The 12,589-nt window shown below is 37.4% G+C and overlaps 3 protein-coding genes across 19 annotated transcripts in view; 1 reads left to right on the forward strand and 2 right to left on the reverse strand.

The window, feature by feature from the left end:
- LOC111196650 (zinc finger protein 239) overlaps positions 1-12,589 on the reverse strand; it is a 307,776-nt gene that overhangs the window by 196,304 nt on the left and 98,883 nt on the right. Inside the window, exon 1 of one of the 2 annotated variants that reach the window (XM_049477159.1) lies at positions 8,479-8,497. The exons of the other annotated variant lie outside the window; for it this stretch is intronic. The gene's annotated coding sequence lies outside the window, so the exon portion shown is untranslated. Of the gene's footprint in view, positions 1-8,478; positions 8,498-12,589 lie in introns of those variants that run through there. 2 annotated transcript variants of the gene reach the window in all.
- The window catches only part of LOC111196860 (NACHT, LRR and PYD domains-containing protein 14-like), a 318,472-nt gene that overhangs the window by 145,443 nt on the left and 160,440 nt on the right, over positions 1-12,589 (forward strand). The window lies entirely within an intron of this gene.
- LOC125801221 (gastrula zinc finger protein XlCGF26.1-like) lies at positions 3,105-8,516 on the reverse strand. Its single transcript, XM_049477598.1, has 2 exons — positions 8,437-8,516; positions 3,105-5,728 (listed from the first exon to the last, which is right to left on the reverse strand). The coding sequence occupies exon 2, from the start codon at positions 5,595-5,597 to the stop codon at positions 4,359-4,361; it is 1,239 nt and encodes a 412-aa protein (XP_049333555.1). The 5' UTR covers positions 5,598-5,728; positions 8,437-8,516; the 3' UTR covers positions 3,105-4,358.

The raw sequence follows: 12,589 nt of genomic DNA on the forward strand, positions 1-12,589 counted from the left end.
TCCCATGTGTTTAGTTCTGGCATGTTCTTGTGATAAACGTGTTTTAGGAAAGCAGCCAGGTAAGTCTGCGATTTCCCGTGGTGAAAAATAGTGTGATATGTGACTGTGTTGCTAATCAGTCGTGTAGTGTGAAAGTCTAAACAACTGAACAACTTATAATTACACATAACTACAACTCACAATTAAAACGTGACGATATTTATGAAATGTCTCGCGGTAAGAAAAATCAGTTTAGTGTGGACTTTTTAAGAGGGATCTGGCAACCCAGTAGTGATACAGTGAGTGTGGTCGCTGAGCAGTGAGAGCAGCTCTCAGCAGAAGATGAAAATTCGGACATTTGTATACAACAGAGGTCACTAATGGGCGGACCCTGGTCTGGGTCCGGAACCATACGCACCCGAACCTACTGAGAAGGATTTAAAGTAGACATGAAACATTTCAAGCATTTAGTTTAATTCACAAGATGTATTTTCACTCTAACAAATCTGATAAGTTTAACAGTTGTCAGTGAAGTGGAATTAAAATAATAAGCAATCTAAATGTCATTTCTTTAAGTAAGGGCATCGCCATCTTGTCCCAGCGCTGAAAGTGACGTCACGAGGTTGGTTCTCAAACGCCTCACTACTATAATCTATGAGTCTACCGTAAATAAATCCCTCAATAGATAATAAAATCCAAACCAAAACTCAATGCAGAGCGGAAGGGGACTTTTGTATTGCCCCTGTGTGTAGTAATACTGGGAGTAGTGAATTTTAATAGGGTGAGGAATGAGAAATATTTACTTTCACTTTCATGCCTAGGACAGCTGTTCTTCAGCGGGGGCTCGCAGCGCTGATGCGCGAGAATCCTCCGGTTAGCTGCAATGCTAGGGGTTAGGAGCGAGCACTTTCTAGACCAGGACTATGTGAAGGAGAGGGGTTTGAGTCAGGAGCATTTGCGCCGGATAAATAAGCTGCGGTCCGAGGCTTTTTTCCTCCGTTTTTTATTTTTCCTCTGATCAGCTGGGATGTACAGACCGTCCGACTGAGGGTAAGGTTACTATGAGAGCAGCAGCTGTGAGCCGCACGGAACGATAACACCGCGCTCACTCAGCAGAGCAGCAAGAGGTACCGTTACCGAAAGTCAAGATAAACTGACAATTAAAAGATAACATAGCTAGCGTTAGCTACTTATCTATCTATCTTACCATAGCTAGCCAACGCTAGCTAACTAGCTAACGCTAACTAGATGAAGCTAAGTACCCAGTAAGCTTTCTAACTTCTAAACTGAACGGTTTATCAACCAAACAGCGCCTGTGTGTTACAATATCCACTTAAATCATGTACGTTTTATTCAGTCTTAATGAACTCTGGACTTTACATGTTAAATAGCTAAATGTATATAAACTAGCTGGTTAACTGGATGGCAGTACCTGCTGTGGACGCGCTGCAGGGTTCTGCACGGCTCCACGTAGAGAGAGAATAGACACTCCAAAAACGTCTCTCTCTCAGAAAAGCATCTGAAAAGTTCTGCTCAGGTTTATACAGGAAAGATCTCTGAGTAAATGCTCCATGTTAGCCTAGTTCAGCTTCATCTTCATCCATAATCTCCACAAACAACAAGCTCTTTTACGCTAGCTCTGTAACTGGGCTCTTAAACCAACCAACCTCGTGACGTCACCAGTGCTGCACGGGCAACATGGCGGCGCCCTAGCTCAAAAGTAACAAACATAAATATATTATAATTTAGTGTGTAAACATTTTATATAAAAAATCCCCCCCCCCCCCCAAAATAAATTCCATTATATTTAATCCCTCAGAAAACTTGTACAAACTGAAATGTTTCATGTCCCCTTTAAATATGTGGGCCCACTCTAAAGAATACACTCATAAAGAACAGAATTATAGATGAAATGAACAGAACTAAACGGTGCAGGTCTGGCTCGGAGCTTAATGTCCGCTTTACTCTAACGAGCAGAAATAAGAGTTTCAGATTTACCTCAGATTCAGTGAATATGAGCGGGAGCAGAGCGCGGGGTCCTGCAGCACGGAGCGTTTTCCCTCAGAGGAACTCTGATCCACGCGGGGACTCAGAGCGCTCTCTGGTTAGCAGTGTTAGCGGTCCTGGTGTTCAGTGGAGGCGGAGAGAGCGCGAGTCAGTCCGGGGAACAGTCTGTCGGAGCGGCGCTGCAGCGGAGAGTTCACGGCTAGCGCAGAGCAGCTAATACACGAGGCTAAACACAGCTAGCCGAGCTGGCTAAGCTAACAGTGCTAACAGAACTTCACTTATAGAGAGATTATCCCAGCTTTATCCACTAGCACACTCTCAGTATGGACTTCAGTGTCCTTAAAATTACCGGTTAGTTTAATTAATACTGATTATTAGTGAATTTAGTTCAGCCTGTGAGGAACTTTTTCCTCCTCGCCTCTCCCGCGCTGCTACTCCCGCATCTCCGCTGTTCTCTCTCGTCCCGTGGGCGGGCCCGTTCCAATCTGGTACTCCACCCTCACCTGTACACTTCTCCCTCAGTAGATCCCTTAATCACTTTTAAGAGACCTTCTTGCATTAACACAGAAAATAAATGAAATATGTAATCTGTACGGCTTTTGTTTTCTTTTTAAACTATTTACACAAACACAATAACTATTTTGAGCCTGTTAGTACCTTTTTAAACCATTACTTTGAATTTATATGATTTTACTTATTACTGTATTTATTAGTGTATCTATTTTAGAACTAGGGATTTTTACATATTTTAGCCGGGGCTACATGACAATATGCAAGAGGGGCGTATTCCATAGTTAGATACCGAAAGAAAGCTTGAAAGAGAACACAAATTACATTTAGGAAAAAAAAATTGCAAGAAATAAAACAAATTTACCGGACATGAAACACTGTTACTAGTACTGAAACATTTACATTGGTCTGTAAAAAAAGCAACTGCTTTGTTTGTACATTTAGCTAGGCTAGCTACAAATAATAATGGTCAGTAAAAGTGCAAATGCTGTATTTGGATATTTAGCTAAGCTAGCTATCAATAATAATGGTCAGTAAAACAGGAAATACTTTGTTTGGACATTTAGCTAGACTAGATACAGATTAAAAAATGGTCAATAAGTCAAATGTAGATTTTGGTAATTAAGTGTAATTGATGAATGGCTATGCTCCTCAAAAAACAGAACAACACAAACCACAAGCATTCACAATTACAAAAAAACATATGAATACAATGTTTTATAAACATATGAATACACGTTAAACACACATGCTACTCTACGATTGGAAGTAATTGTATATCTAACCCTTTAAAGCCTGAACCATTAAATCAATTTCTTTCTGAAATTCAAATGTGAAAATGCCTAATATGTTTAATTTCAACCCAAATCCATTTCACACTGGACTATATTTAACAAATAATAACATAAGATAATCTCAGGCCTATAGGTTTCATGTCAAACATATGTTGAGAAAACACAATGAGATTACAGATCTGCAATATAAAAGCCGTTTATAAAACCACAGAGATGAGTAAATATAGAGGTGAAGCAACACAAACATAATTGTTGGTACTGGTTAAAAAATATTAAGAAACTTGATGATTTGGATATTCTTAGTAAATTTGGAGGATAAAAAAACTTCAACAACATATAATACTCAATAAGGGAATGATAAGAGAGTATAAAACTTGAGTATTAAAACACTACCAAATATCCCTCTATATCCCTCTATGCTCCTCCGGTCCACACGGCAGTACCCGACACAGTGTCGTCTCTCTGTGGCTCTGGGTCTCACTTTTGGGGGCACTCTCTGGAGTTCCTCAGGTGGTGTTTCTCCTTTCATACAGAGGGGCCTGTCGGTTAATAGCATTAAGCTACACTATGCTAATCTTGGGGAACTAACGAAGATACGAAGATACTAGAAATTAATGGAAATAATAAAGTCTGTATATACTAGAAAAGAGATTAAATGCATTCAAAACCTTCTAAGCACAAGCACTGAAATGTTTACAGAAAATTAAGAATCATACTCTACTCCTAACAACTATGACATCTAAATTTTAAAGACTAAGTTATGCTAATCTAACATCTGGTGCAAGCTCTGGCAGTGCCATCGCTCAAACGACCTTCCCTTCTTCAGAACTAAACTCATAACGTAACCACCCTAAAAACTGAGCTCTGTCTCACGAAGAATGTCCTGAAATATCAAACATACGAGAAAACATAACATTAAATTCTATAAACATCATCCATGAATAAGAGTCATTTTGTTGAACCTGTAAAATCCATTGTTAAATTCAGTTCATGTTTGTTTCTGGTGGAACGTGTCCCAAGTGACAAAGTGAAACATTTGTGTAGAATAAGGTGTTCTGTTCTAAAGATTTATGATTTGCGCTTTTTATTGCTGTGGGACAAATTTGCAATAGTTTTCTCTCCTGTGTGAATGCGCTGGTGTTTTTTGAGAGGACCCTGTTGAGTAAAACTTTTCCCACAGTCTGAGCAGTGATACAGTTTTTCTCCTGTGTGAATGCGCTGGTGTTTTTTGAGATCACTATGTGTAGTAAAACTCCTCCCACAGTATGAGCAGTAATATGGTTTCTCTCCTGTGTGAATGTGCTGGTGCAGTTTGAGATTCCTATGTTGAGTAAAACTTTTCCCACAGTCTGAGCAGTGATACGGTTTCTCTCCTGTGTGAATGCGCTGATGTATTTTGAAATTACTCTGTTGAGTAAAACTCCTCCCACAGTATGAGCAGTAATATGGTTTCTCTCCTGTGTGAATGCGCTGGTGTTTTTTGAGATTACCCTGTTCAGAAAAACTCCTCCTACAGTCTGAGCAGGAATATGGTTTCTCTCCTGTGTGAATGCGCTGGTGTTTTTTGAGAGTACACTGTTTAGTAAAACTACTCCCACAGTCTGAGCAGGAATATGGTTTCTCTCCTGTGTGAATGCGCTGGTGGTTTTTGAGAGTACTTTGTTGAGTAAAACTCAACCCACAGTCTGAGCAGTGATACGGTTTCTCTCCTGTGTGAATGCGCTGGTGATTTTTGAGTTTACTCTGATTAGTAAAACTCTTCCCACAGTCTGAGCAGGAATATGGTTTCTCTCCAGTGTGAATGCGCTGGTGGTTTTTGAGAGTATGCTGTTGAGTAAAACTCAACCCACAGTCTGAGCAGTGATACGGTTTCTCTCCTGTGTGAATGCGCTGATGATTTTTGAGGTAACTCTGATTAGTAAAACTCTTCCCACAGTCCGAGCAGTAATATGGTTTCTCTCCTGTGTGAATGCGCTGGTGATTTTTGAGAGTACTCTGTCGATTAAAACTCTTCTCACAGTCTGAGCAGTGATACGGTTTCTCTCCTTTGTGAATGCGCTGGTGTATTTTCAGAGTACTCTGTTTAGTAAATGTCTTCCCACAGTCTGAGCAGTGATACGGTTTCTCTCCTTTGTGAATGCGCTGGTGTATTTTCAGAGTACTCTGTTTAGTAAATGTCTTCCCACAGTCTGAGCAGTGATACGGTTTCTCTCCTGTGTGAATGTGCTGGTGTATTTTGAGATTACTCTGTTTGTTAAAACTCTTGACAGAGTGCTGATGTTTCTCCATGTCGGGACTTGGCTTCATTTGTCTGTTAAATGTATCAAACAATGTCTGTGTGTTCTGGAGATTCTGCAGGATGGCTTCAGCTTCACCTCTTTCAGCAGTTTAACTTTGCTCTTAGTTAAATATGAATTTCAGGAGAATGTTTTTAATTTCTGGAAAACACAAAGAAGAATATTTAAATAAAAGCAGGGCAATAAACTGAAGAGAACTGCCTTAATTAAGTTACATTATACATACAAAACTACTGGGACTTGGGTTAAAATGCACTGGGCATATTGGCTAGTTAGATAACATTAGATACTTGGGTTCAAAATGCACTGGGATCATTGGCTAGCTAGATAACATTAGATACTTGGTTAAAAAAGCACTGGGAACATTGGCTAGCTAGATAACGTTAGATACTTGGGTTAAAAAAGCACTGAGAACATTATGGAGCCAAATCAGGGACAAAAGTTTTGTCAATTTGAAAAAAAAAATTTAAACTGAAAGTTCAAGTATTAAGCTTGAACTTTGAAAAATACAAAAATATATTCGAAATAAATATAAGTGTATTAAATATTTTTTCAGCATGTATATAATTTTGATTCAATTCGAAAATAGTTTTAAACAATTTTTGTTTTTTTAATTTTCACTTTTTTTGTGTATTTTTGATATTTGAGATCTTATATTTTTCAGGTGCAATTTTTTTTTTTTTACAGTTTCGATTTTTTTTTTCAGGTTTCAAATCTTTTTTTTTTACTTTCAGATCTTAGTTTTCAGGTTTCAGACTTTTGGCCCTAATTTTGCGTGTGGGCGTGGTATCATAGGAAAGGGGCGTGGTATACGGTTGAGGACCTACTCTGGAGGACCCTGTCAATGTGCCTGCGTGGATTATATATGTCTGTCAGCTCCTCCTGGACAGCCTGCTGGCTCCAGCACACAGGTAAGATATATTAGGTAACTTTAGTTATATTGAGCTGGTACTGGTATTTCAGAAAGTCGACTATAATTCGATAGTGGCTGCAGCTGCGCAGAGCCTCATAAATGTGCTCACGCAGAACCTCTCTCATGGACAGCAAGAGCAAGGAAGAAGGCAGGAACAGAGCAAGTCTGTACTGTAGAGCAAGATATGGCCAGGTTTTAGATTTATTGCAGTTTTATTTTACATTTTTAATTTTAAGATCATTTGGTTAGGCCATACTGTGGTGATTGAATTTTAGTTGGAAATTTATTTTTCAGACGGTGGAATGTCTAATTTCTAATGGGTCTGAGTTCTTATAAATATACACCCTTATTTCTAAGGATTTAGAGAGCTCTTTGGATATGTCCATAGACATCCACTCAGTTAAACAAAAAGGATCAATCCTAGCTAATGTTCAAAGTTTAAACAAGACCAACTCCTACAAGATCCTCTCTAAACGTGTCCTAATAAACTGTAGTTGATGTGTATACTTTGTAATATATAACTTTCCCCTCCACAAGACGCCTTTTCCCTTAATACATATCGCTATTTCACATACACGACTTTAACTTGGCATTTTTCTAGAGTATCAGCTCAATATAACTAAAGTTACCTAATATATCTTACCTGTGTGCTGGAGCCAGCAGGCTGTCCAGGAGGAGCGGACGCCATCGCGCGAGGGAGAACGTACAGACATATATAATCCACGCAGGCACATTGACTGGGTCCTCGGAGTAGGTCCTCAACCGTATACCACGCCCCTTTCCTATGATACCATGCCCCATTTCCTATGATACCACGCCCCTTTCCTATGATACCACGCCCACACGCAAAATCAGGGCCAAAAGTCTGAAACATGAAAACTAAGATCTGAAAGTAAAAAAAAAAGATTTGAACCCTGAAAAAAAAATCGAAACTGTGAAAAAAAAACTGCACCTGAAAAATATCAAAATACACAAAAAAAGTGAAAATTAAAAAAACAAAAATTGTTTAAAACTATTTTCGAATTGAATCAAAATTATATACAGGCTGAAAAATTATTTAATACACTTATATTTATTTCGAATATATTTTTGTATTTTTCAAAGTTCAAGCTTAATACTTAAACTTTCAGTTTCAATTTTTTTTTTCAAATTGACAAAACTTTTGTCCCTGATTTGGCTCCATAGAACATTGGCTAGCTAGATAACATTAGATACTTGGGTTAAAAAAAGCTCTGGGAACATTGGCTAGATAGATATCATCAGCTACTTTGGTCCCCTATTCTGGGCCAGTTCTGTCTATTAAACAGTTCTCTTTTTCTCTCTGCCAGTCATGTCACACATCAGCTCCCAAAGTAGATGAACACTTAAACACTAATACCACATTAAAAAATCACATCATAAAACATTGCTAATACTTTTTTAAATCTCGGCATAAAAAGATATGTGGTGCTTTTTATATACCACAAAAATATTGAATAACAATTTTTTTTTAAAAAATACAGCAACTGGATAGAGGGGTACATTAATTTTGAAGGTAAGTTAAGGTTATCCACCTTTAGCTAATCTAGCCAAAGCTATCTAGATAACTAAGCTAAGCTAGCAGGCAATTTCAAACAATAAAATACTATTAGCAGCCTGAATGTCTTAAACACATTAAATTTGTGTTAAGTTGTTGTTATATAGACTAAATGGTTGGATAGTGTGCAAGCTGTCTGTAATGGTTAATCCTTTCCTTTATAATTAACTTTAGCTGTTAGGTGTGGTATTGGTAACAACACTGGGTCATTTTACAAGCTAATTTTGCTAATGCTAATGCTCCTGCCTTAGTGCTGAAAGAATCTGTAAATCTAAGTTTACATAAACAGAAGCGCTTTACACCCAAATAAACAGTTTTCAGAGAGAAATCTGTGTAGATTAACATCCAGCGCTCACTTACCTTTGAGGGAGAGTGAGTGAGAGTTTGTGTGAGAGAGAGTACCTTCTGTAGTTCAGCTGATTCTGCTTTTCCTCCTCTCCAGCTACAGACCCCGGAAGCTCAGCCTCATCCGGGTTATGTAGAGCCCCGCCCCCTCCCCCGCTACATCACATTATACCCCATCACCGCTAGAGGGAGCCCGCGAGGGAGTCCTCAATGCATGGAGCTGAATGGAGCTAAACAGCTAAAACTCTCATTTAAAACACTGTATAACTACTTCTCTGGGTTTTTCCTTTAATTTTACAAAGTAGAACAAAGTATTTAACTGAAATAGGAAAGAAAACGTGCCCCTATATTTCCATTTTCAACAACTAATGTTTTTTATTCAGTAAATTTACTAGCATTACTGCCACTGATGCTGGAGTTAGACACAGCTTGTTTAAAATGATTAAAACTGCAGTTTAAATAATAATTTAATAATTATCTCTGCTGTAATTTAAATAGTTATAGTTTTTCTGTTTGGATGAAATTAATAAAAAAAATATTTTATAAAGTATTAAACATTTCAAAACATTTAAAATAATTTATAATTGTTTGATACTTTTTAGAATAAAAAATTGTTTATACGTTTTTTTATATATTTCAGACTGTCAAGTGGCTTGAGATTCAGAGCAGAGTTTTTTTTTCCCTCTATAGAGATTGTCTGTTTGTTCCTGTAAAACTCCAACAAATAACACTAATTACAATGGAAAGATCAGTGCTGTTGTTTTAGAGTACCAATTGTGACACTGACAATGAACTCTTAAACAAATCCTTTTATTTTTATAATTATTACTTTTAAACTGATATTTGCATATGAAATTTCAAATGCGTTTATAAGTGTGAAGTACCCTTCTATACAGAAATCAGGATGGTCCATTGTGATGTCAGAGAGTGATTTTACAAGGAGGAGCTGTGAATGACCTCAATTTATGAAAAGCTTTCAGAATATATAAATAGAAAGACTTTAGACAAGGTGAGCAACAAACAAGATCTGCTGCAGTACGATATCCTTTTCAAGAATCTGCATTAAATCAAGAAGGTAAATGTAAAGAAAATGTAACCATAATATTTTAAATGAAATTTAGATTTAAAAAAAGGTTTGAACTGGAATAGCAAAATAATAATTTATAAATGTTTGATACATTATACAGTAAGAATTGTACTTATTTAAAAAAAATAGAACTAAAACTATTTCATCACCACAGAGATAATTATTAAAGCTTATGAACTGCAGTTTTAATTATTTTAAACGAGCTCTGTGTGTAACTCCAGCATCAGTAGCAGTAATGCTAGTAAATCTACTGAATAAAACATTTGTTGTAGAAAATGGAAATATAGAGGCACATTTTCTTTCCTATTTCAGTTAAATACTTTGTTCTACTTTGTAAAATTAAAGGAAAACTCCAGAGAAGTAGTTATACAGTGTTTTAAATGAGAGTTTTAGCTCCATTCAGCTCCATGCATTGAGGACTCCCTCGCGGGCTCCCTCTAGCGGTGATGGGGTATAATGTTATATAGCGGGGGAGGGGGCGGGGCTCTACATAACCCGGATGAGGCTAAGATGTAGCTGGAGAGGAGAAAGAGCAGGATCAGCTGAACTACAGAAGGTATGGAGAAGTTTCTCTCTCTCTCTCTTGTTGGAGGTTGGTTGATGTGTTGTAACAGTAAAAAGGTCATTATTTTTCTGTGATTTTATGTTGAACTACAATTCCCTGCATCAACAAGAGAACCGCGTGCTTTTATTTATTAATTGTAGCTCCAGAGGAGCTTGAATGCCTCCCAGGAGGTAAACAGAGCTGAGGAGCTCCGTGAAAAAGTGCTGTTTTAAGCAAATATAAGTATTTTTGAGAAAAGTCACTGGGACAATGAGCTCTTATATCAGTTCTAGTCACTCTTCTGTGCATTTTTAGCGGGTACTGAAGCATATTTTGCCTAATAATTAATTATTTCTGCCCCGGTCGGGTTATCAGCTCTGAGGTACAGCCGTTTCAGCACCAAAACACTTCGGGTGAATCCCATTTCTCACCTTGGCCCTACCCCCTACCCCTACTCCTCTGTTTTGCGCGTGCACGTCAAGGGGTAGGGGTGTCCCGATTCCTGTTAGGAAGAAGTGGTAGGGGTAAGGGGTAGGGCTAGTTAGCCCTTCAAACGGAGATTTTCCAGACCCACACTTCGTACCGAGGGGTATGAGAATGACTGGCAAGATGGCGGAACAAGCGACCAAAGAAACCCACAAATGCAAGTATTTTCCGTGTTAAAAATTACGATTAGCACTGTATTGCCTTAGTTTATTGTGTAGTTTTGATGTTTTATGGCTGAATTCTTCATAACAAGTATAAAAAGTTCGCTAGTAGTTCGTTTCGGTAGCTAGCTAGCTAGCTAACTTTCCCGTTCCACCTTAAATGGTGCAACAGACGGCAGGCGCTACCGCATTTAAGGCGGAACGGAAAAAATAAATCAAATAAAAAATAATCAGAGCTAATTTCAGCTCCCCATCACAGAGGAATTAAGGAATGGACAATATTAATTAATTTCTGCACCTCCTGCCCCCTTTCTGTACACATACCATGCCCTAAAGTTAACTAGTTAACCAGCAGCTAACAAATATGAGCTTTCATGCTGAAATATTTTATATTATGCTCTTTAAAAAAGAGAGAAAAAATATTAAATCAGTGTTTAAATTAATTTGATAGATAGATAGATAGATAGATAGATAGATAGATAGATAGATAGATAAATGAGTAATCATATCGACCTGGTCCTCACCACACAGCCTGCCTCACTCATCCTGACAGAAAAAAAACCTAAAATATTAGCTTGTAAAATGACCCAGTGGTGTTATAGCAGAATAACACACCTAACGGTTAAAGTTAACTATATAACGAAAAGGATTAACCATTACAAACTGTGTGTACATTATCCTACCATTTAGGCTATATATCAACAACTAATAACAAATTCATGTTTTTAGGACATTCACGCTGTTGGTAGTATGTGATGTTTGGAATTGCTAGCTAGCTTGGCTAGGTCGCTAGCATTGGCTTGATAAGGTAAAGGTTGCTAAACTGTAACTTACCTTTAAAAATAATGTAATGTGCCCCTATTTCCAGTTGCTGTATCCTTTTAACAAAACTGCTTTTGTTATTCAGTATTTTTCTACATTGTTCGTGACGCATTAAAAAACATGGTGCATGCTCCACACAGTATTTTTATGTACAGATTTACAAATGTGTTAGCAATAGTAAAATGTTTTATGATGTGATTTTGTTTGGTGAGAATAATGTCATGATACAACCCAGCAAACATGCCCACACTGGGCCAATGAGGTTGGTGCGGTACCGCCCCCATATGGGCAGCCCAAATCGGACCAATGGGTATTTGCACATTGGGCCAACAGAGATTTGCAGAGCTCTAACACACACACACACACACATGCCCTCAGCGGAAAACCAATTGTGGCCCCAAATTTTTAGAACTGTGCAATATTGAACAGAGAACACTTTTCAAGAAAGAAAATTTAAAGCTGTGCTATTGGCACTTTGACATTTTTTTGCAACTGGCTGTAAAACTATTATATAAATAACACAATTTAAAGTGTATAGTAAATTAATAAGTTTATTACAAAGTATCATGTATAAAATATAAACAACACACAACAGTATTTAAGTAAATTAAATCCCAAATTTATATTTTAGCATGTAGATAAACATGTACTGCATAAATATCTCCATTTGCAAAAACAGTATTTATAATAAACGGTATAAAATAAATATCAAACATAATACAAAATAACAAAGAATTATACAACTTAAATTAAAAAAATATATATATATAATATATATATATATAAACATCAATAAAAACAGCAAATCATATTCTTGAATAAATACTTAAATGCACTAGACTGATGTAGTAGATGAATAATAAACTGATACTATTATTGCTACTGGAACAAAGCCTCTGGGGTGGGTTTCCCGAAAACGAACAACCTTAGCGAATAACGAACGAACTAACGAATGACGTGAGTAAAGAACGAGCCAGTTCTGCGAGTGTTTCCCAAAGAGCTTCGCAACGTGAAAATTAACAAAGGAGGTTAAAGAACGTCTTTGTTGACTCCTCCCCTGAAACAGCG

Source organism: Astyanax mexicanus, chromosome 4 (genome assembly GCF_023375975.1).
Source record: "Astyanax mexicanus isolate ESR-SI-001 chromosome 4, AstMex3_surface, whole genome shotgun sequence".
Classification (NCBI taxonomy): domain Eukaryota; kingdom Metazoa; phylum Chordata; class Actinopteri; order Characiformes; family Acestrorhamphidae; genus Astyanax; species Astyanax mexicanus.

What these genes read in the sequence shown, in the direction of transcription:
- LOC125801221 (XM_049477598.1), bottom strand. Translation starts at nt 5,597, where the DNA reads ATGAAGCCAAGTCCCGACATGGAGAAACATCAGCACTCTGTCAAGAGT.